The following is a 25583-nucleotide window of genomic DNA, read 5'->3' as shown; positions in this document are numbered from 1 at the left end:
GAAAGGGAGGTAAAATATATGATGATACATTAACTCCAACTGGCAAAAAGTTCACTAGAAGTATTGGAAATAACAACAGCTGCCCCACGTAGTGAGTTCCTACTTTGTTCTTGGTGCTTGCCCTTGACCCGTAGGAGAAAACCAAGACAGGCATTTCAGGGAAATGAAGCTCGGGGAGGTTAAATGACTTGCACAAGTTCCCTAACTGGTCATAATGCTAGAATGTGGAACCAGGTCTGTCTGGCTCCAAAGCTCAATAATGACACTCCTTAGTAGTTCCTCAAACAGGCTGAGGTCAGAAAAGTTTTTCTTAGGTTTATAAGCCAGTCCTAGATGCACATTTCCTGAATCAGAATATGAACAAGTTCGATAAAGCTTTAAAAGAAAGCTGATGTTTCTCCTTCATGCTAAAGATACACTCTATACGGCATCTTTTCCAAAACAGGGAAGCCACCCATCCCATAGTTTGCACGCTTAGCTACAAATTAAAATCACTGGAGAGCTGTTAAACAGTACCACAGCTGGAGCTCCAATTACATGATAATCTCTGGGGACAAAAGCCTTAAAATCTATTTTCAAATGTTCGCCAAGAAACACTGATCTACCTCATTAAGATGTGTTGGGGCAAGTAACCTGCCTTAATCATCTCCACATGTATCTTGGGGGACATATTTAGTGCAGGAGTTCTCACCTTTGATGGCTCATTAGAATCATTTAAAAATTCTGATGCTCAGATGGCTCAGCCCAGACCTGGCGGAGGGAGGTCCTGGGCAGAGGTCACGACATTGTCTTCAGTGGAGATGGGATGATTAGAATCATCAACTGTAGTTGAACAGCAATTTCCTGAAGCTGAGAACCCACCCTTCAAAAGCTCTGTATTTCTGCTTATTCTGAGGACGATGGCATTTTTCAGACAGTAGTCTCCATCCTCCTCCTTTGCTGGCAAAGCAATAAACTTCTCTTTCCTTCTTCTCAGAAAAAAATTCTCACGCTCAATCCATATCCCAGAACCAGCAGATTCTCTGAGGGTGGGACCCAGGCATTAGTAGTGTGTAAAGCTCTCCGGGTGATGCCAGTGTGCAGCAAGGGATGAGCACCGTGGCTTCAGCACCTAGCGGTGTGCACTAGAAGCCCCAACCTTCTCTGGATGGTGTTCCAATGCGCTGCCCACCGGCAGCACTGTCGCACCAATGATTAGCCTCCTCTCAAATTCCCTGCCTTCTCCCCTAGCGTCAGGCCCCCAAACTTGGTACTCACACCCAAAAAGCCTTTCCATTTGTCAATCACGTGGCCCAACTCCTTGCACATATGCATGCCTGCTTCAGAGAAACGCTGCATGACTCTCCCTTCTGTCCCCCAGAATCATTCCCACTATTAGATGATTCATTCCACATGCAAAGTTTGTCATTCTACCACCACTTTCAATTTTATCATCTCCACTTCCTTTTCTCTCTTAGTAGCATTTTCAACACTGTCACTTCTTTTGCCCTCATGAACAATATGAGTTAATACTGTTCTGGACACATTAAACTTAGGCACAAAGCTACAGGCTAAGGAACCACAGTGTGGCTGAAACTAAGCTGACATCCCAGGACTGCCGCTGTTCTCTAAATGCGGGCAGAGTTGAGGTCCATTTTACTCTGGAGGGTAGCTCTGTTTACATCTATAAAAGTTCATACTGGAAAGTTTTGAAGTAGAGGAGCTTAGTGCTGCCTTTTGATTACATGCAGCTCGTAAAGATGCAAAGCTCAAAAGGTTATCGTGAATTCCCGAAAGACACATTTGATTAACAACAAAGATCTTCATGGTTGAAAAGAATGAAAACCTTTATACGTTTCCATTCTAAACTTTTGAATTACATAAACATTCTTACATGGGGCAGTAATGAAAAATATTTTAAACTGAAACCAAAATGCTTTTTTTTTTCCTTCTGGAGGAAGGAAGAGCCTGGGTCTCACTCTGTTGCCCAGGCTGGAGTGCAATGGTGCACTCATAGCTCACTGCAAACTCGAACTCCTGGGCTCAAGTGATCCTCCTGCATCAGCCTCCTGAGTAGCTAGGACTACAGGTGTGTGCCACCACACTCAGCTAATTTGTCTATTTCTTGTCACCCAGGCTAGTCTCAAACTCCTGGGCTCAAGCGATCCTCCACCCTGCCCTCCCAAAGCACTGGGATTACAGTACATGAGCCAAGGCACTGGCCACAAAATGCTTTTTATCCAACAATATTTAAAGGCAAAAGCAGCAGCATTCAGGGTGAAGATATTCTCTCAAAAAGGAAATCAGGTGTTGATTAAAGCTTCCCTAAAGCATATACCACTTTGGACTACTAATGAATGACTGACAAAATTAATCCACATCCTCACCCTGCACACAGTCCTCCTTCACATATGCACAACATCAGTGAAAAAGCTCATGGCACTAAGAAAGTGCATTTGCTTGATAAGAGTACTTCCTGTACTAGGTAAGACTTTGTCCGTTACGGTGCTTTTCTCAATGCTATCTCAGATTATTTCTGCAAAACTATCAACGGAAAAATCACAGACGATGAATTCAGAGTTGGTGATGGAAAAAGCAGATCTGATTCCCATACAAATTATGAGAGAAAATGTAGCAATAATATATTCCAGTAATTTTTATAGGAAAGCTCAAGTTTATTGACATTTAAAATAAGGTCTCCACTAATGTCCTAAGTTAATTTCAATTTTGTTCCTAATAGTTGGTACTTAAGAAGGAATTTTAGGATAATATTTAAAAGTTAATTAAAAACAGTGTAAGCATTCATGTCAGTCAAACATGACCTCTGCTCTACAACGCATTTAAATGCATGTCACCTTGACCTGTAACAGAGCAATGTAAAAAATTTTGGTCAATATAAATCAAATGCACACTAATTTATTCAGCAGATTTCCTAGTATCTGAATCAACATCAGAAATCTAACCAGTATTTGTTATTCTGTTATTGACAAAAGGAAGCATATTTAAATAACAAGTACTCATGGGTGTCATTTGGAAGTTAAATTGTTCCCTAAGGACAGCCTCCATAAACAGCTACATTTAAAGGTCATTTACCACCAAATTATGAACAACTGTTGCATTCATTAGCACGGGCTCAATAGTTGGGAAGCTGCAGTCATCAATTTTTTACTGACAATGAGATCTAATTGTTCACTGATAAACAAGGAAAACAGACCTTTTCTATAAACTTTTATCCTGAACTGTATTTACATTTTAAAAACTGGGATGCTAGCTTTTGATTTAAAGTGAGAAAGAAAAAAGAAAATGAAAACTGGGATGCAAACTGTCCATAGGTATGTGCTGAAGAAAAACCTCCCAACTGCAGGAAGGACTAAACAAGTTTAAAAGAAATAGCAAATAATAAAATATAAAAACTTGTTTTTTTCATATTATGTTCATCTGAACTGAAACAAAATGGAGGAAAACACTACAATGTTTATTTACACGAGTGAAGAGTGTATTTCACATTAGAAAGGGAATGCGATGGTTAATTTTATGTGTCAGAGTGAATGAGCCATTGGGTGCCCAGATATGCAGACAAACGTCACTCTGGTGTCTCTGTGAGAGTATTTTTAGATGAGATTTATATTTAAATCTGTAGACTAAGGCAGATTACCTTCCATAATGCGGCAGACCTCTGAATTTTGGAGGCAACATGTTCCTCATTTGGATGTGTTACGTCAGCCCGTTTACCAAGTGATTTGAAAAGCTGCTAGTTTTGAGTGAGGCCCAGAAAAAGGGAAGGTTCTGCAACAGGTCCAGGCTGCTGTGCAAGCTGCTCTGCCACTTGGGCCACACGATCCAGCACGTAGATAGCACCGGAAGTGTCGGTGACAGACAGGGTTGCTGTTCGGAGCCGCTGGCAAGTTGCTATAGGCGAATTGCAACGCAGGTCCTTACAGTTTTGGAGCAAAGCTCTGCCATCCTCTGTGGATAACTACACTCCTTTTGAGAAACAGCTCTTAGCCTGCTACTGGTCCTGAGAGAATGCATGCTTAATCATGGGCCACCAAGTTACCATGTCACCTGAGCTGGCCATCACAAACAGGGTGTTATCTGACCCACCAAGCTATAAAGTTGAGCATGAACAGCAGCACTCCATCATCAAACGGAAGTGGTATATATGAGATCAGTCCAAGCAGGTCCTGAAGGCACGAGTTCCACGAAGAAGTGGCCCAAATGCCCCTGGTGCCCACTCCTGCTGCACTGCCTTCTCCCTCCCAGCCTCATGGGGGGTGCCCTACGATCATTTTGACAGAGGTAGAGAAGACTAGGACCTGGTTTACAGATGGTTCTGCTTTATTTGCAAGCACGACCCCAAAGCAGACAGCTGTAGCACTCCAGCCCCTTTCTGGGACATCCCTGAAGGACAGTAGTGAGAGGAGATCCTCCCTGTGGGCAGCGCCTCAAGCAGTGCACCTACCTGGCTGTACGCTTTCCCTGGAGGGAGAAATGGCTAGATTTGTGAGTATACACTTATTCATGCAATGGTTTGGCTGGATGGTCAGGGACTTGGAAGGAATATGACTGGAAAACTGGTGACAAAGAAATTTGAGGAAGAGGTATGTGGTATCTGAATAGACAAACAGTGTGAAAGTATTTATAGCCCATGTGAATTCACTGGTCTTACCGTATTTCCCAGCATCCTGAAGCAGGTGGATTGATGAATGATAGATGGCCTTTTGAAGACTAGTGACAGTGCCAGCTAGGTGGCTAGTCCTTGCAGGGCTGGGCAAGGTTCTCCAGAAGGCTGTATATGCTCTGAATCAGCCTCTGATACATGGTGCTGTTTTTCCCATGGCCAGGATTGACAGGGCCAGGAATCAATGGGTGAAGATGGGAGTGGCACCATTCACTCTCACCCCTAGTGATTCACCAGCAGAATTCCTGTTTCCTGTCCCAAGACTGCATGCTCTGGTGGCCTAGAGGTCTCGGTTCTAAAGAAAGGAATGCTTCCACTAGGAGACACAACAATAGTTTCATTGAAATGGAAGCTAAGGCTACAGCCTGGCCATTTTATACTCCTCATGTCTTAATTGACAAGAAAAGAAGGGAGTTACTGTGCTGTGTATTGCCATGCTATGTACTCGCTGGGGTGGCAGATCCTGACTACCAAGGGCAAACTGGACTACTCCTCCACCATGGAGGTAAGGAAGAACACGTCTGGAACACAGGAGATCCCTTGTGACTAAAGTCAATGAAAAAACTACAGCAACCCAATTCAGGCAGGGCTACTAACAGCCCAGATCCTTCAGGAATGAAAATCTGGGTCACACACCAGGTAAAGAAATATGATGAGCTAAGGTGCTTCCTGAAAGCAGAGGGAATATGGAATGATGGTGGCAGTCATAAATACCAGCTCTGACCACACAACCAGTCACAGAAATGAAGACTGTCATTATCGTATTCCCTCCTTATTTTGTTAGGAATATGTTTGTTTGTGTGTGTATTAACCAAATATCGTTTTCTTCCCTCTTTTTTCCTCTTATGTGTTACGAGGGCTATCAAGGAGAAGAGCAAGCATCACTCAAGGACCTTATCTCCTGGGGAAGGGATTAGTTGATTTTTGGTTGTATTCCGGTTAGTTGTGTTGTGTCAAGTGGAATTGTGACCTTGCTATTAAGTGTGGTTTAGGAGGCCGGGCGTGGTGGCTCACGCCTGTAATCCTAGCACTCTGGGAGGCCGAGGCGGGTGGATCGCTCAAGGTCAGGAGTTCGAGACCAGCCTGAGCAAGAGCGAGACCCCCGTCTCTACTAAAAAAAATAGAAAGAAATTATCTGGCCAAGTAAAAATATATATAGAAAAAATTAGCCGGGCATGGTGGCACATGCCTGTAGTCCCAGCTACTCAGGAGGCTGAGGCGGGGGGGATCGCTTGAGCCCAGGAGTTTGAGGTTGCTGTGAGCTAAGCTGACGCCACGGCATTCACTCTAGCCAGGGCAACAAAGCAACACTCTGTCTTAAAAAAAAAAAAAAAAAAAAAAAGTGTGGTTTAGGGAGACATGTATGGGTGTCAAGTTGACAAGGGGTAGACTTGTGATGGTTAATTTTATGTATCAACTTGATTGAGCCACAGAGTACCCAGATATTTGGTCAAACATTTTAAATAAAGCATGTCCAAAAATGGTACTTCTGATCTTGTTCCCAAAACCTGCTCTACCCACATTCTTCCACTTCTCAGTAAACCGCACCATCATTCCTTCCTTTGCTCAGGCTAAAAACCTAGGGGTCACCCTCGTTCCTCACTTTTTCTCACACCATAAATCAAATCCATCAGTGGGTCCTATTGGTGCCCTCATCAAAATCTATCCCAAATCCAACCATCTTCCACCATTTCCTCCTACAGAACTGTTCTAAACCATCATCATCTTTTATTACTTGGGATTCTATAACAGCTTCCTAACTGAGCTTTCTGCCTACACCACCCTTCCTATAGCGTATTCTCTACACCAAAGTAAGAATGTGATCCTTTTAAGACATAACTCATGTAACTAACAGGTAAGCTCCAAAAGGGCAGGGATTTTCATCTGGTTTCTTCACTGCCGTGTCCTTGGCATCTAGAGCAGTGCCTGGCACACAGCTGCCAATGAATAAATACTTACTGAATCACACCACTCCTCTGCTTCCCATCTCTCAGAGTGAAAGCCAACGCCTTATCATCGCCTACCAGACCCACTGGCTGCCCTCCCTACCCCACCACTCCACTTCCCCTTGGCCCCCTCCATACCACGTACAACCTCACCTCCTACTGCTCTCTGTTCTCTTACTCTATTACAACCTCACTGGACTCCTTTCTATTCCTAAAACACACTGAGCACACCCGCACCTCATGTCCCTTGCACATGCTGTTCCCTCTGCCTAGAACACTCTTCCCTTGATAACCTCATGACTCACCTCTGCCTCTTTCAGGTCTCAGTTCCAAGGTCACCTTCCAGGGAGGGCTCCTCTGATGATCTCCCAGCACCCTCTGTCTCCCTCCCTTTGTTTACTGTTCACCTTAGTGCTCACTACTGCCTGGGATACTATATAGAATGTAATTATCGTGTTGATTTCTGCCCTCCCACCTTCAACCTGAATTTGAGCTCCCTGAGGATAGACTTTTGATTGTTTTGTTCACGGCTGTATCCCCAGCAGGCAGATTAGTGCCAGTCACTTAACAGGCAGTCAATAAGTATTTGTTAAATAAGTAAATGGATTGTTTCCATTTTCTCTAGATATTATAAACAATGCTACAATGAACAATTTTTGTATGGATATCCTTGTGCATCTGCAGATATAGACTAAATAGTGGGAAGGCTGGGTCAAAGGGTAAATATCTTATTTATTAATATTGCCAAATCAACCTCTAAAACAGACCTTCCAACTTTCAGTCTCATCAATAGTGTGTTAGAGAACTGTCTCCCTTCATCTCCATCCTCATCAGTATTGGTTTTTATCAATCTGTTTCATTTTGCCTATTAAATTAAAAAAAACACAAACTCTGTTTTTACTTTGACTTTAATTACCAGTGAAATTGACTATCTTTTCTTTTTTTGGTCATTTGTAACTCTGATGTCTCTCCCTTAAAACACAAAAACAAACAGAAAACTCCTCTCTACTTGTAGATGCTTCCAGGCCATCCTTTTAGCTGGGGAGCTATATAGTCCCACTGCAACCACTCAACCTGAATCTTCAAACTCCAGTCCCACTCCCATCATCTACCCTTCCATACCAACCATCCATATTTCTTGGCCTTCCCCAAGCCCTTCCTTGAACCTGAAATGATCTCTTTCCCCTTCTCAAAATGTCAAACTTCCACTCACCCTTCCAGAACAAGTTTCCATGTCAGCTACTCTTGCACCCACGATCCTAACACAGTGCCTAGGAGTGGGGATGCAAAACATAAATAACCATAGCAATGAATTTTTGCTCTACCCACTTATGTAATCTCAATAATACAACAGATTTCCATTAGCAATACGGAGGAGAGAAGGGGTGTAGAAGAGAGAGCTTATAGTTTCTAAAGTGATCCCTAGATTCCTAAATTCATCTAAATTCGAAGAACTAAAAAAAGGCAGTTGGTGAGACTTAATTCACACATTGGTTCTTCCTTAGAATGAGAATGATAAAATCAATAAGAGCCAGGTGCAGTGGCTCATGCTTGTAATCCCAGGAATTTGGGAGGATGAGGCATGAGGATCACTTGAGGCCAGGAGTTCCAGACCAGCCTGGACAACATAGTGAAACCCCTGTCTCTAAAAAAAAATTTAAAAATTAGCTGAGCATGGTGGTACATGCCTATCATCCCAGCTACTCAGGAGGCTGAGGCAGGAGGATCATCTGAGCCTAGGAGTCTGAGGTTATAGTGAGCTATGATCATGCCACTGAATTCCAGTAGCAGAGCGAGACCCAGTCTCTAAAAAGAAATAAAATACAATCAATAAGAAGAGGACAACAGCATATTTTAAATACCTACCCTACTGTCATCAAAAAAGAAAAGGCTCTAGAAAAGGACACTCGCATGTTTCAAATATGCCCAATCTAGTAATCAGATTTAGCCAGCTAATTACATGGGATCTGAGAGGGCTTTTAGCTATATGAAAGGTTATCTGCTCCTTCTAAAGATTTCGGGACGATTAAAAAAATCCTCTCAGAGTTTTCCCAAATCATTAATTGCGTTTACTTATTAGATTGGGAACATAAGAGGAAGTGGCAAAAAGACCCCACCCGACTGAAACGAGGTGACATTTTCCTAGCATGACAGATAATTCAGCTTTTAAAAATTATTCTTTCAGTCTTTTCAAACTGTTAGAAATATATACCCCTGTAAATGCCCTTCCATTTCCTACAGGGCTAATCTGGTTCCATGAATGAAAAAAATAGAGTCAGCTTTCTTTCAATGTTCACAGGGGGCTGAAGATAACAAGCTCAGCCTCTGAGCCAGGACAGTGAGGGGGGAAGTGCTTAGGGAACTTTCACAGGTGAAGCATATCAGTGGTGAGTCTGCGCCTCCGAGGTGAGCCATATCTATCCATTCATTTGTTCAAGTGCAAATGATGACAATATCCATGCGTGCTTCTTAGAAATCAATGGCATTAAAACAGACCTGGTCCTTGCCTTCGGGGAGCTACAGTGACTACCAAATGTTTCTGCATTACCTCACTGCCTACTTTCAAAGCAGAAATTCATAAATATACACAAGTTAGACATCTCTTTGTCCCTATTTTCCTGAACCAACTATTGGCCTTCATTTTGCCAAATGAACCATTATTACTCTATGTTTCCCTAGAATATGGAACAATCAAAAAAGAAATGTTTTGAAAAATTTAGTGACTATCTGAAAGCTTATGTATTTTACAGTTTTTAGTACCTTATAGCTCACAGGTGATAATATTTGTATTTCATCTGCAAGCATTATGATCTCAAAGCAGACAACTCCAAACTTACCAGGCAGACTTTAGGAGTAGAATGATTCTTTTATCTGATTAGTACACAAACTAGAACTTGACATTTTGGGAAAGTTTCCCTTCAGCTACCTGAGGTTTTGTGTACTGCAGTCAATTCACAAAGCTGGAGTGTGTGAGCATGCAAGTTACTCCTGAAGACACAGATGTTTCCACCAAAAACCCTTAGGCTTCACAACTGAATGGAATACCTCGGTACTAAATGTAATTTTTAGTATGAAGCTTAGCACATCATCAATAAATCACTAGGTTACCCCAAACCCATGGTCTGACCTGTGTTTTATCTTTTCTGTCAGGAACCTCAATGAAAACTAGATTCAAATATAGAACCCTTCACGGTGGGAATCTTGCTTTAGAAATGCATGCTTTTGGCCATTTACACCTATAATCCTAGCACTTTGGGAGGCCAAGATGGGGAGGATCGCTTGAGGCCAGGAGTTCAAGAACTGTGAAATGCATGCTTTTACTAGTTCAATTTATGAATAAATACTCTAGGAACAGGATAAAACAGCCACCTTTACTAACTAGCCTAGCCTTATATAAAATATTTTTGAGGATATTTTATTTTCACTTTCCTTATTTATGGAGCTATCTTGTGCACATAAATGTGTCAGGATAAAATTATTAATATTATTTTAAGAGATATATTCTTACTCTGTCACCCAGGTTTGAGTGAAGTTGCACAATCATAGCTCACTGCAGCCTCCAACTCCTAGGCTCAAGCGACCCTCCAGCCTCAGCCTACCAAGTAGCTGGGACTACAGGCACATGCCACCACACCCAGCTAATTTTTCATATTTTTTGTAGAGACAGGGACTTGCTATATTGCCCAGGCTGGTCTTGATAAAATTATATTTGAGTGGTTAATGAAAGAAACGAACACTTCTCTTTTAATGGGATGTTTTGATTCACTATGAATCCCTGTGTACTGGTTTAATAAAATCTGAGTAATAGTAATTAGATAGAAGGTTGTCTGAAATAGTGAAAAGTTTAAAATAATAATTCTGTTTACTTATATTAAATAATATTCTTAATCATATGTTAATAAAATAATTTATTATTTATAATATATAAACTATCTTATTCACAGAAAGATAAATGCAAACAGTTCTTAATCATATAAAAAGATGCTCAACTTCATTCATAATTCAAGATGTGATGAATGACATTAAGAACTACACTGAGGCTGGGCGAGGTGGCTCACACCTGTAATCCTAGCACTTTGGGAGGCTCAAGTGGGAGGATCGCTTGAAGCCAGAAGTTGGAGACCAGCCTGAGCAAGAGTGAAACCCCGTCTCCACAAAAAATAGAAAAATTAGCCGAGCATGGTGGTGCACACCTGTAGTCCTAGCTACTTGGAAGGCTGAGGCAGGAGGATCACTTGGGCCCAGAAGCTTGAGGTTGCATGAGCTATGATGACACCACTGCACTCTACCTGGGGCCACAGAGTAAGACACTGTCTCAATAAATAAATAAATAAAAAGCAACAACAAAAAAACTACATTGCGATACCACTGCTCACCTATCAGGCTGGCAAAAAAAAGCCCAGAGCCTGAGAACACATTCAGCTGGCAAGCTTGTGAGTAAGCGTGCACACTCATAAATTGCTATGGTAATGCAAAAGTAGCACAATCCCTACGGACAGGAATTTAACAATATCTGGCAAACTTAACCATGCATTTACCTTTCGTCCAATAACCACTGCTAAAAATTTATTCTACAGATACACTCACAAAAATACAAAAAGACATACACACAAGGCTATTGATTGAAGCCAAACCATGGAGAACAAGTGTGCTTCACAGATATTGCATTTTTCACAAATTGAAGTTTTGTGGCAATTCTAGTCAATCAAGTCTACTGGCACCATTTTTCCAACAGCACGTGCTCACTTTGTGTCTCTGTGCCACATTTTGGCAATTTTCTCAACATTTCAAATGTTTTCATTATCATTATATCTGTCATGTTGATCTGTGATCTCTGATGTTACCACTGTAATTGTCTGAGGGAGTCACGAACTGCACCCACATGAGAGGAGAACTTCACAAATGTGTGTGTTCTGACTGCTCCACTGACTGGCTGTTTCCCCATCTCTCTCCCTCTCCTCCAGCCTCCCTACTCCCTGAGATACAACAATATAGAAATTAAGCACTTAATAACCCTACCATAGCCTCTAAGTGTTCAAGTAAAAGGAAGAGTCACACCATCTCTCCTTTAAATCAAAACCTAGACCTGAGTAAGCTTTAGTGAGGAAGGCATGTTGAAACCTTGATAGGCCAAAAGTTAGACCTCTTACACAAAACAATTAGCCAAGTTGTGAATGCAAAGAATAAGTTCTTGAAGGAAATGTAAATTGCTACTCCAGTGAACGTGAATGATGAGAAAGCAAAATAGCCTTATTTCTGACATGGAGAAGGTTTTAGTGGTCTGGATAGAGATCAAACCAGCCACAGCATTTTCTTAAGACAAAGCCTAATTCAGAGAAAGGCCCTTAACTCTTCAATTATATGAAGGCTGAGGGAGGTGAGGGAGCTGCAGAAAAACAAGTTGGAAGCTACCAGAGGGTGGTTCATGAGGTTTAAGGAAAGAGGCCATCTCCATAACAGAAAAGTGCAAGGTGAACCAGCAGGTGATGATGGAGGAGCTGCAGCAAGTTATCCAGAAGATCTAGCTAAGATCACTGATGGAGGTGGCGGCACTAAACAACAGATTTTCAATGTAGATGAAACATCCTTCCATTGGAAGAAGATGCCATCTAGAACTTTTATAACCAGAGAGAACTCAATGTCTGGCTTCAAAGCTTCAAAGGACAGGCAGATGCTCTTGTTAGGGGCTAATGCAGCTGGTGACTCTTAAGTTAAAGCCAATGCTCATTTACCATTCTGAAGATCCTAGGTCCCTTATGAATTATGCTAAATCTATAGGGTCCATAAGAATTATGCTAAATATAGAACACTCTGCCTGTGCTGTATAAATGGAACAACAAGGCCTACATGACAACACAGCTGTTTACAACATACTTTACTGAATATTTTAAGCCTTCTGTTGAGACCTACTGCTCAGGAAAAAAAAAGATTTCTTTCAAAATATTACTATTCATTGACAATGTACCTGGTCACCCAAGAACTCTGATGGAGAGTAATATTTTTTTCATGCTGGTTAACACAACATCCATGCTGCAGCCCATGAATCAAGGAGTCATTTCAACTTTCAAGTCTCATTATTTAAGCAATATATTTTATAAGGATATAGCTGCCATAGACAGTGATTCCTCTGATGAATCTAGGCAAAGTAAATTGAAAACCTGGAAAGGATTCACCATTCTACACATGATCTTAGCCAAAAGGCTGAGAAGTGATGGGATTCATCATCCTAGATGCCATTTAAGAAGATTTGTGAATCATAGGAGGTCGTCAAAATATCAACATTGATAGGAGTTTGGAAGAAGTTGATTTCAGTCTTCATGGATGACTTTGAGGGGTTCAAAACTTAAGTGGGAGAAGTAACTGCAGATGTGGTGGAAACAGCAAGAGAATGAGAATTGGAAGTGGAGCCTGAAGATGTGACTGAATTGCTGAAATCTCAGGATAAAACTTTCAATAGGCGAAGAGTTGCTTCTCATGGATGAGAAAAGAAAGTGGTTTCTTGAGATGGAATCTACTTCTGGTGATATGCTGTGAACGTTGTTGAAATGCCAACAAAAGATTTATAATAGTACATAAAATTAATTGATAAAGCAGCAGCAGGGTTTGAGAGAACTGACTCCAATTTTGAAAGAAGTTCTACTATGTGTAAAATGCTATCCAACAGCATCACATATTACACAGGCATCTTTTGTAGAAGGAAGAGTCAATCGATGCAGAAAATTTCATTGTTATCTTATTTTTAAAAATTGTCACAGCCAGCCGGGCGTGGTGGCTCACGCCTGTAATCCTAGCACTCTGGGAGGCTGAGGCAGGTGGATCGTTTGACCTCAGGAGTTCAAGACCAGCCTGAGCAAGAGTGAGACCCCCATCTCCACTAAAAATAGAAAGAAATTAGCTGGACAAGAAAATATATATATATATGTGTGTGTGTGTGTGTGTATATATATATATATATATAAAACTAGCCAGGCATGGTGGCACATGCTTGTAGTCCCAGCTACTTGGGAGGCTGAGACAGAACGATTGCTTGAGCCCAGGAGTTTGAGGTTGCTGTGAGCTAAGCTGACGCCATGGCACTGTAGCCCAGGCAACAGAGTGAGACTCTGTCTCAAAAAAATAAAAAAAATAAAAAATTGTCACAGCCACCCCAACCTTTAGCAACCACCACCCTGACTAGTAGCCATCAATGCTGAGGCAGGTAAAAAGATTCTGACTCACTGAAGCCTCAGATATTCATTAGCATTTTTTAAGCAATAGAGTATTTTTTAAATTAAGGTAAATACATTGGGGTTTTTTAGACCTAATGCTATCACACACTGAACAGACTACAGTCTAGCCTAAATATAACTTTTATGTGCACTGGGAAACCAAAAAATTCATGTGACTTGCTTTATTGCTATATTTACTTTATTGCAGGGTCTGGAACCAAAGCAGCAATATCTATGAGGTATGCCTGTATAGAAAGGAATGATGCTTCTGCAACACATGCTTCTGTGTAGTGATCTCCAGGATATACTGTTAAGGTACAAAAAAGCAAGGTAGAAGAAAATGTTTTAGTATACTATTGTTTATCTAAGAAAAGAAGTGGGGGCTACAAATATATTAGTATTTTTTAATATATTTTTTAAACTAAAGGATAACTCGTAACTTTTTTCTTTACATAGGAAACACTTTACTGATTTTTTTTACATTCCTTCTTTTGCTCCCATAATCTGCTAGCAGTGAGTTCTTCTGTACACAGAAGAAAAAATAGTTCCTCATTATCAGTGGAGTGTGGTGACAGTCTCATATCTTTTTTTTTTTTTTAAGACAGGGTCTCACTCTGCCACCCAACAGGCTGGTGTGCACTGGTGTGATCATAGCTCACTGTACCCTTGAACTCCTGGCCTCAAGTGATCCCCTTGCCTTGGCCTCCCAAAGTGCTGGGATTACAGGCATGAGCCACCATGTCTGGCCACAACGTTTGTTTTTGTTTTTTTTTTCAATAATGGTAACCAATGGGGGGAGGGGAACAAGGCGAGGAGGACATAAACGGACGCTGAATTTTAGCAGACAAACCTGATGTCGTGTAATTCATTTAGAATTATGTATGTATCTTACACAAGTCTAAAACAAAATTAGTTCTTAAAAAAATTCCTAAAAATACAAAATGAGATTGGGTAGCCAGTTGGTGTTATAAGCAGAGAAGAACTAATCCAATAGATTTAAAACACCTAGTAGAATAGGTCTAAGAATCAAAGAACTTGTTTTTTTTTTTTTTAATTGTAAGCTGTGTTCAGTAATCATGTTGTTGATGGTAGTACTGGTATTATAATTAAGACATATTTATGCTTATAAGAGAATGCAAATTGCTAATCATGTGATATGCAAATTCTATCAGTTTCAGCAACTCAAGAACCAAGATTCTCACTGTGGGAGAAAGAAGTCACTGTTGAAGACTGAAGACAGTGTAAAATTAAGCAATTCAAACTTAAAACTGTTGGGAACTTTAAATTATTCCGAACCTTGAGAAAAATGTGGCTATGCAGCCTGAGTCACCTGGCATGCAGCTGCAACTTCTGCCTTTTTTTCTGTAAATAATCGGGAAGACCAAGCAGCTCCAGAGATAAGACCCCCTCAGATCTTTATCCCTCCTCAGGAGTAATAAAGTGATCTTCCTTGGAATGTAGTAATCTGTAAGCAATCAAATCCCTGTAATGTATGCACTAGTCCTGTATGAAAATGTAATTCTGCTAAAACTTCTCAGGCTCTGCCTGTGTAACTGGAACCTTAGCTCCCCACTCATTTGCAGCTGACCCCATTCATTTGGAGTGTGTGTTTCCCAAGTGGCTGTCCTCAAGCTTTGCATTTGAATAAACTCTATACTTAATAATTTTCTGAATCTCATTATTTAAGGTTGAAAAGAGTAAGAAAAAAATCCTGATATCCTCAATTTATCATGTATTTTCTCTTAAAAAAAATCCTACATTTGATCACTGAAAAGATCTAGAAATCTTCACAAACTAGTCCACACCTTGTGCCCAGATTGTGGTTTCTAAATATCATTTCCCGCTAAAAGCAATCAGGGATCTTTAGAGAAATGGCTAATCCCAGATCTGGAGTGGGAAAGTAAAAGAAGTATCAGGAATATCTTGTTATACGAAAAGCAAGGAAGTTATCAAAGACTACTAAGGTTGTATCAAGGGCATAGCACCCAAGTTGAAAAGGCCAAATTTGAAAATGAACAAAACTGGCATAAAAAGTCATAAAAATGGTAAAAGCAACGGACTGAACTATATCAAATATACTATATCCTCAAATTCATAATGAATTTATGTAAAAATAGACTGGTATTTGTGATATTGCTCATTTTTAAGTGAATGATATTATAGCAATATTTTAAAGGGGGAATCTGTTTTTTAGACATACAATATAAATATCTGAAAATATTTACAGATAGGTCTGAGATTTGCTTCCGAATGGAATGAGGAAGGATGTGCAAGGAGAAGTGGGAAAGAATAGGACATGGGTCCTGAGTCTAATTTTCAAATCTGGGTAAAGGGGTCATTATTCTCCCTACTGCTGCATAAGTTGAAATTTTCCATAGTAAATAGTTAGTTTTAAAAGAGCAAGAGGGAGTAAGACAACAGTAAAAAATAACACGGTAAACACATATACAAAGACAAAATAACAGAAAATTTCATTAAAAATCTAAATGGGCCGGGCATGTTGGCTCCTACCTATAATCCTAGCACTCTGGGAGGCCAAGGTGGGAGGATTGCTTGAGTTCAAGAGTTCGAGACCAGCCTGAGCAAGAGCGAGACCCTGTCTCTACTAAAAATAGAAAGAAATTAGCTGCACAACTAAAAATATATAGAAAAAATTAGCCGGGCATGGTGGCACATGCCTGTAATCCCAGCTACTCGGGAGGCTGAGGCAGTAGGATCGCTTAAGCCCAGGAGTTTGAGGTTGCTGTGAGCTAGGCTGACGCCACGGCACTCACTCTAGCCCAGGCAACAGAGTGAGACTCTGTCTCAAAAAAAAAAAAAAAAAAATCTAAATGTTTCTAAACCAGATTAAGAATGCAAAGCATGAACCTGACAGTTCCTTTGTTTTGAAGGGGCAGAGTGGGGCCCAGAAAAGAATGAAGACTGGAAATATCTCCATGACCTCTGTACTATATCCTAATCATATGTGTAAATATATTGGCCTGAATGATCATGAGAGAAAAAAGCACGGATAGTAAACAAGGCGATAAAATGGAACCTTAACTGAGTACACACTTTGAAAGTTGTAGTAAGAATACCAGTTGCTTATATGTCATTGTTGTTTCTAAAGTACTGTATATCAAATTATTTGCATAGAGTTTTTTTATAACATAAATATTTCACCTGGACTTTTGTTTACATTATTAATTTACATTAAAGAGCTTTAAAAAAATCAGTAAACTTCAAAGCAGACCCTACTTGAAATAATGATAAATTACAAACATAGGTAGAACATTCCTGGCCCTTTGTAAACATTATCTCGTTGAATTCTCAAGCCAGACCTATAAGGTAGGTACTCTTTTACAGATTGTCCTCTTTTGTAGACAAGGAAAATAAGGCACAAGGAGATTAAGTAGCTTGATCTCTTCATCAGTGCTGGAGGCAGCTTCGAACGCAGACAGCGCGAGACCACAGCCGTGCCCTTCACCATCAGGCAACGTGAGCTTCCACCATGCACGGGTGGAATATTATAAACAAGCTCACAGGCAAAAATCACCCAGGAAGCATGTGAAATAACCAAAATTCAATGTGATCTGTGCAGGTTCATCTATTAATAATATACCTGTCTCGTTTTCAAGTCACAGTGTGCCACAATTCGGACAACACACTTAGAATCGGATCAAAGCAAACTAAAGTAAATGCAATGTGGTATCCCGGAATGGATCCTGGAACGGAAAAGGACATTAGTAGAAAAGCTGGTGAACTTCAAATAAAGTCTGGAGTTTAGTTAATAGTAACGAACCAATGTTAGCTTCCTTGTTCCAACAAACGTACCATGGTAATGTGGTACGTTAACAATGGGGGGAACTGGGCGAGGGGTACACAGGAACTCTGTGTACTAACTTCCCATCTTTTCTGCAAACCTAAAATTATAAGTTTCTTAAAAAGAATACATAAATTTGGAAATAACTACGAAAAGATTAAAACATATTTCTAGCTCAGTGAAAACAAACTTAATTCTGCCCCCAAATTCCTAAACACTACATTTTCAAAACTCAACCTTCTTGTACCTATTTTGACTTTTAAATGAATGTACTGTTCTAAGTTTGTTAATAGTCAAGAAGAATGTTTTCAAGCTGTATTTCTTGTCCTTCGGGGTAAGGAACATATCTTACACATGCTTGATTTAATCATTCAACAAATATTTAATGTGGGCTTCTGCTATGAGCTTACCACAAATGAGGCACCGTGCCAGCTACATCCTTGTTACACAAAGGCCGCCTTCATCACACGTGCTGGTAACGGATGACTGAAGGACGTTGCTGTGGACACTGTGGTCTCACTGACACCCTGCGGCCCTTCTCCCACCGTGGTGCCTGGGGCGTTAGGTGGCAGGAACGCACTGATCCATTCCCAGCTCCAGAGGTGCCGCCGAACTATTTTAACTCCACCTGGTTAACCTACCCTTCTTCCCATGGTGGTGGGTTCAGATAACCCTGGCCTCAGCAAACTGGCATACAGAATTCCTCTGAATTCCCCTGGCAGGAGGATTGTCTGAGAAACCAGCTAGGGATTATTTGCTCATGCCTCCTGGGTAAAAAGTGCCCTTCCTATGAAGAAATATCCTCTCTTCCTCTGGATGCTACAGTATATAAAATTTTTAAATAGGCTGTAATTTTGTCCATTTTGTCTTCAGGTGGAAGCTGCTCTGAGGATGAAAGCAAACAGAGATAAGAGGGCCACTTTCCAGTAGCCAGCCAGACACCCTCAACCTATGTTGCTATAAAATAGCAATAAGTCATTGTTAATTCCAAGGTAGTACTTTCACTGTAGTTATGTTAAAAAACAACAAAAACAACTGGGAATTGGACATTAAAGTATTGCTAATTTTATAGTAATATTTACATTCTGGTTATGGTTTTCAAAAGTCTTTAACTGTCAGATATTCAGTGAAATATTTACAGGTAAAATACTCCAGAATTTAAAAAAAAAAAAGACAGAGAATAAGGGACGGCAAATGAAATATTAATAATAATTATAAAATACCGAAAGTCAGTAAGGGGTAAATGGTGGTCTGTTATATTGTTCAATTTTTGTATTTTAATCCATAAAAACTTTAAAACAACATATATCACAATATTATGATCCTGTATATATGTACATCTAGAGCTGCCTTATGTACTGAAGAGCATAATACATTTTCAGTGTATAACAAGTAAATTAGCCACAGGTTCCAGATCCCAAAAGGCTGTATCTGTATAACCATAACACACATAGTCAGACATTCAGTTAAAATGGACTTCAATCTAATTCATGCTTTCATTTTTATAGCTATGAAAACTGAAATCTAACACATTCAAACTTTTGTATTGTTACCTAAGTAGTAATTCCAGTTTTGTTGATTTTACCAACAATATCTTTTTTTTTTTTTTTTTTTTTGAGACAGAGTCTCACTCTGTTGCCCAGGCTAGAGTGCCGTGGTGTCAGCCTAGCTCACAGCAACCTCAAACTCCTAGGCTCAAGCGATCCTCCCGCCTCAGCCTCCCAGAGTGCTAGGATTACAGGAGTGAGCCACCGTGCCCAGCCAACAATATCTTAAAATTGAAAATACTAGTCTAAGCTGGCATCTGAGACCTCATATTCTGGGTCTTAGACTGGGCTGTTCTCCGTCCTCACCTTGTAAGACCACTCAGCAACATTTGGTACTTTCTTGTAAAGCATCTCCCACCCTTCCTTTTTCCAGCCTCGCATCCCCCGGTTTCTTTCTCCTTCTGGATTCTGTGCTCAGACATCTTTGCTCATGCAAATCCTAGGATTTTACCCTTGCCCCTCCCTCTTTCCGCACTCTGCATGTGTTTGCTTGTTTTTTTTCCATCTTTTATGCTGAATGTCCCCTTAGAGCCATATTTCTAACCCAGAACTCCAAAATCAAATGCCTGCATCGATCACCAAAACTCAGCAGGTGCCCAAATGAACATCTCCCCTGCTTCAGTTCTTATCTTACCTGCATCCACAGGAGTCACCCTGCTGCCCTACATCTGGTCCCCAGGTACTGGAGATTCTTGTAGTCATCCTTTCCTTTCCGTGTTCAATGTAAAGCCTCAGTTCAGGCCCTCAACCTCTCCTTCCCGATCATTTGCAAGTGTCTCTTAAATGATGAGTGCTCCAGGGCCATTGCTATGGTCTGAATACCTGTGTCTCCTTCAAATTCACATGTTGAAATTCTAACCCCAAGGTGATGATATTAGAAGGTAGAGCCTTGTGGGAGGTGATTAGGTCACGAGGGCAGAGCCGTCATAAATGGGATTAATGCCCTTATAAAATAGGTCCAAGGGGGATGGATCTTAACCCTTCTCCCATGTGAGAAAACACAGAAGCAGGCACCATCTATAAACCAGGAAATGGGCCCTCACCAGACACAATCTGCTAGCACCTTGATCTTGGATTTCCCAGCCTCCAGAACTGTGAGATATAAATTTCTGTTGTTTATAAACTACCTAGAAGGCTGAACTAAGATAGTCATCTTTCTAACTGCAAAGCTAATCATGTTATTTTCTTCCTTCCTTCCAACTTCTCACCCTATCTGAGGTTAAAGTCCATATTCCCTTTATAGCTCTCAAGGCTAGTGAGCCAGTCTCTCCCCCATCTCTCTCTGGAATCACTTTGCACAATCCCTGCTACTTACTCAAAATTTCAGTTTGCAGCCTGACCCCCACATAACCCACTGAGCTGCTTCATGCCTCAAGATCACTGCTCTTCTGATTTTCTCCTCTCACAAAGATCTAATCACTATTTATTCAACAGACGTGTACTGAATTCTTACTATGTGATAGGCTCTGTACTAGGTGCAACAGGGGAGATGAACACTATTCTTAGCCTTAAGGAGTATATAGCCTAGCAGGAAAACAGATATTAAACAAGTAAACTACTGGCATATGGAGTGGGGCAGGAGGAGGACAAAGAAGAGAATAACTTTCCCAGGAAGCAATAACATTTGACTTCATCACATTTTGTTACAATATCCTTTCCTACTTCTTTGTAAAGGAAACTGACTGAGAAGTGCCTCCCCGAACACCCCCCCCCTTTTGGTGTATCTGAGTTTTAAAATGCCTTTCTTCTGAGATGACATTTTGCCCTGCATTTCCTCTTTCTAAAATTTACAATCCTAGCAAAAACCTAACCAGATTTCAAAGTCAGCATTCCTAAGCACCCCAACCCCCACCCTGCAGAGCAGAACTGACCTCTCACTCCCTCAGGCCCCTGAGTACCCTAACCCTGCCCTGCCTTGCTCTGAACAGCTCCCTAGATGGGCCGAAAATCCCTAAGGACAGGAACAAAACCTTTCCTTCCTTTAAATCCCCACCAACACAGTGCAAGCCCACAGCAAATCTTTAAATGCTTGAAGGGCAAAAATTTACTCTTTAAAATTAAATAAATTTGTACCTTGGGCATAAATTTGTATAAACTTTTTGAATAACAATTGCACATTATCTATAAAAGCTTTAAAAGGCATGGAAGTACCACTTCTAGTTAATGTTCTACAGAAATCTCAGTAGTTGCCATAAAAAAGTATGGACAATGTCGTCTTGTTTCAACATAGATATAGTTGCTAACAATTAGAAACAAATGTCAGTGGCCATCAACAGAGACCTGGGTAAACAAATTATGGTACACCATACTGTGGAAGAGTCCTTCACTAGTAGTTAGAAAGAGGCGGCAGACCTCTTCATATCAACAATGAATGACGTCCATAGTTGTAGAATGACAGCTGTAGTAAAATCTTGCCACCTATTTTTTAAGAAAGAAAAAAATATATGTCTTCACAGTATAGGGAAAAAAATCTCTAAGACATACCCCTACACTTTATCTCTGGGGGCATGCGACTAGAAGCAGAAAGGAGAAACTATCTGTTTCTAGTTTAAACATCCTATCATTGAATTTGTTAGAATGAGATGTAATGCTTTTTAAATTTAAAACACAAACATAATCACTAAAGTAAAAAGGTGGGGTTTTTTGTTTGTTTGTTTGTTTTTACAAAGGTATACATTATCTTACCAGTTTCTTACTTAGGAAACTGAGATTATATTTTTAAATTCTAGGGCTTTTTTTAAGCTGAAATATTCACTGCAATATTCCCAGCACCTAGAATAGAGATTTACGGCAGGTGCTCAGTTAATATTTGTTGAATGAATCAACTGCTGTACAAGTATAAAATCAGTTGCTCAGTGGGAAAAGGTATTAACTGCTTCACAAACTCATAGAGGAAAAAAATCACTTCAGAATGCATTTTAACAGTTTGGCTCCCAATCTAAATGAGTTAGGATTTTTTTTTTTAAAGTAAACTTTTAAAGAGCACAGATCCTCCAGCAGAAGAAAATCAATAATAGGCAAAGAGCCTTAATTATGATCTATTTCAAAGTGCTTAATTCTGCAGGTAATTAACTTTTAGCTTGGACTACTGAAACCAACTTCATCTTCTCTCTGAAAACCAAGGCCCCTAACAATCGGCCTTTTTACCTTCAGACCCTAAAAGAAAGCCCCCAAAATGGTAGACTCTCCACGACTGTTGAGGATGCTGATGAGAGAAGTGAGATCCCTGGAAAAATGAATCAAGGTTTTAGGCTTAGGAGACTTGGATAAAACCTCCAAGAAAAAAAGTCTTGAATGGATTCAAGTTTAAGTTCAATTTTTTAAAAAAGAAGATATAGAATATTTAACCAGGCTGGGCGAGGTGGCTCACGCCTGTAATCCTAGCACTCTGGGAGGCCGAGGCGGGTGGATCGCTTGAGGTCAGGAGTTCGAGACCAGCCTGAGCAAGAGCGAGACCCCGTCTCTACTAAAAATAGAAAGAAATTATCTGGCCAACTAAAATATATATAGAAAAATGTTAGCTGGGCATGGTGGCGTATGCCTGTAGTCCCAGCTACTCGGGAGGCTGAGGCAGGAGGATCACTTAAGCCCAGGAGTTTGAGGTTGCTGTGAGCTAGGCTGATGCCACGGCACTCACTCTAGCCCGGGCAACAAAGCAAGACTCTGTCTCAAAAAAAAAAAAAAAAAAAAAAAAAAAAAAGAATATTTAACCAAATGTTAATGCACTGAAAAGGGTTATTTGTATAAATAACCGCCACTATATAGCACACCTCCCCTCTCCCTGCAGTTTCCTCCCATGGAAAGCACTTTCAGTAAGCACTTGTCTCAGGACACTTGGACCCAACAGTCTACTGAATTCTAAAAACCTACATACTTGCTGGACTTTTATTTTTCAATCACTGCTTTTGATTCTAAATCTTCCTTTGACAGGGCGATTTAGTCCTTGCTATGAAAACACAAGGACCCAAAAGACTGTCACCAAATTCCAATAATATTTAGAGGAGGGGAGATGGGTTAAAATACTTCTCTTCCAAATTCATGTAACTGGTGTTTAGCAAGATAGTGAATTTGCCGTAAATAAAATAATCCTTTCAGACGGCTCTCTACAGTCTCTCTCCAACCCTACCCATTCTTTAACAACTGGAAAATTCTTCCAAGGTTTACCCACACCCTCTGACATCTCCCCCACTGGCAAGAATGCTTAAATTCATGGAGAAATCACCACCAACAGTTCACTCAATAAACTTGTTACCCCAAAGAGCCCACGCCCTGGTCTCTGCCCTCCCCTTCACTCCTGAGAGCAGGGGTTTAGTTTCACATTTCTGGGCGACCACAGTCCTATGTATGAAACAGGTGCTCAGTAAGTACTGATTTTGCCATTTCATGGCACCGCATAACTGGAAAAGAAGAAAAAAACAAACTTTGGAAACCCTCTAAAATCGACACATGTGTTTACTTTGGCTAATAAACAACTACAAATGATGATTTTTTTTTTTTAAAGTACCATGTTTTCTAGCTGCACGAATCGTACAGCACTTGGAAGCCAGCAAGAACCTGCCGCGAAGCTGCTTCAGTCTGGACTAAGGGGGCAGCTGCGCTCGGAGCGAACGCAGCCCACCCCGGCTCCAGAGGGCGGGCGGCGGGGAGAACGGCGAGCGCCGCGTCCCAGCTCCGGGCGCCCGGCGCTCCTGCCCAGGCCGGGAGCAGGAAGGGATGGAACCGGGGGGCCTGGGGGCGCCCGCAGCCGTCGCGCCAGGGAGGGGCGCCCGTTTCCTTGGCAACCGTGGCAGGGCACAGCCCTTCCTCTGGGCCGGGGGAGGGGAGAGGAGCGAGGCGACCCCCGCGCAGGGGCGGCGGCGGCCTGGGGCACCTCCCGGGGCGCAGCGCCGCAGGCCCGGCTCGCGGGGCCCTGTCCCGCTGCGGCCCGCGCCTACCGTGTATCCCCGCTCCAGGTCACTCTCCTCGTAGCGAAAGGACGGGATGTAGACCTCCATGGCCGCGCCGGTCGGCCGGCGGAGGGCGAGCGGGGGGCGGGCTCACGGCCGCGGCCGCCCCGCCTCCGGGGCCCTGCGCCCGCCGAGGCTGCGCGGCCGGGACCCGGGTCCGCACGCCGCGCCCGCCGCGCTCTGGGCGTGCCCGGGGCCGGGGCCGGGCCGGGAGACCGGGGCGGAGGGCGCAGGGCTTCAGGCGCCCGAGTCTCGGGCCTAGTGGGCGGCGGAGATCAGCTGGGCCCGCAGGAGGCGGGGCCTGCAAACCTGAGTCTGCAGAAAAGGGGCGCGCGCCCCCGCGCCCGCACCCGGCCGCACCCGGCGCTCCCTGCCCTGGGGCTCCGGCGGCGCTCGGAGTGCAGTTCGCGAGGCAGAAAGGAATGGAATAGGGTGAAGCTTTTTAATTTTGTTTCGGTTGGCTGAGTTTTTGTTTTTACCCTTGAAGGGCACGGACAGCTGTGAACCCTCCAACTTTCACCAAGACTCTCGTGTTTCCCTTCGATTCGAAGGTCAGGGTCTCCTGGGTTGGCCGTGGACGCTGGCAACGGTGTTGGGCTACAGAGCCCGAAAGCGAGCGCGAAAGTTGGCGGGGCCCTGGGATGAGCCCTCCTGCTTCAGGCTCCACTTGTAAAACGCTGCCTCTAACTGTAAGGAGATTTTTAACAATGAGAGAAAGTAGAAGACGCAATAAAAGGTAGGGACTAGTAGCTTGAAAGTACCTCAAAGATTAAGTGTCCCAGCTGAGGACATTATTTTCTTTTTTTGTTTTCTGTTGCTCAGGCTGGAGTGCGGTGGCGTGATCATAGCTCACTGCAGCCTAGAACTCCTGTCCTCATGGATCTTCCCGCCCCATCCTTCCCTAGGTTTACAGGCGAAAGCCACCACACCTGGCCATGATAAGACTTTTTAAAATGGCACTTGCCCTAAAACCTAGTCGGTAAGGCAGATAAATCACACAATACACTGTGATAGTCACTAGAGGCTTAAGGTAACCTATGAGCTGGGCTCTAAACTCACAGCAGAGAGTCCACAGAGCTGTTTAGTTCATCAGGAGGTGCTGGCCAGAACAAACAAGGAATGGTGGTCTAGTCTCAGGCCACAGCGAAAAGTAGGGAGTTTTGAGAGGAGGGCACATCTTGGAGCTGCCAGTGTGTGAGTGCTGGGCTAGGAGGATGGATCCTCAGATGAGGTTAATGTAGAGGGCTTTCCAGGCGAGTTCTGAAAGCAAGAAGCCCAGTTATTTCTCTGTCCCGTGACTCAGAGTTCCATCATAAACTCTACAGTTTGCTAAGCTGAAATGCCCCCTACTCTCAAGGACAAACTGAATTAAAAGCAGCTGCAGTCCAAGAAGCTCACTGGCAGGTCACCTTTTTTCCTGGCTAATTGAGGTCACTTCTCAGTGACCCACAAGTCACCTCCAAAAGAGCAGTTT

The 25583-nt window shown here is 42.0% G+C and overlaps 1 protein-coding gene across 1 annotated transcript in view; it reads right to left on the bottom strand.

Moving 5' to 3' along the window:
• Positions 1 to 24213, bottom strand: part of SNX24 (sorting nexin 24) — a 150362-nt gene extending 126149 nt beyond the window's left edge. The window contains exon 1 of the mRNA XM_069492243.1: positions 24098 to 24213. Coding sequence (XP_069348344.1) covers positions 24098 to 24157 — 60 coding nt within the window. The 5' untranslated portion in view covers positions 24158 to 24213. The remainder of the gene's footprint in view (positions 1 to 24097) is intronic.
• Positions 24214 to 25583: the final 1370 nt, after the last annotated feature.

The sequence above is a fragment of the Eulemur rufifrons genome, chromosome 17, assembly GCF_041146395.1.
Source record: "Eulemur rufifrons isolate Redbay chromosome 17, OSU_ERuf_1, whole genome shotgun sequence".
Lineage (NCBI taxonomy): Eukaryota > Metazoa > Chordata > Mammalia > Primates > Lemuridae > Eulemur > Eulemur rufifrons.
The sequence above is the reverse complement of the archived record's forward strand: the minus strand, read 5'-3'. Positions and strand labels throughout refer to the sequence as shown.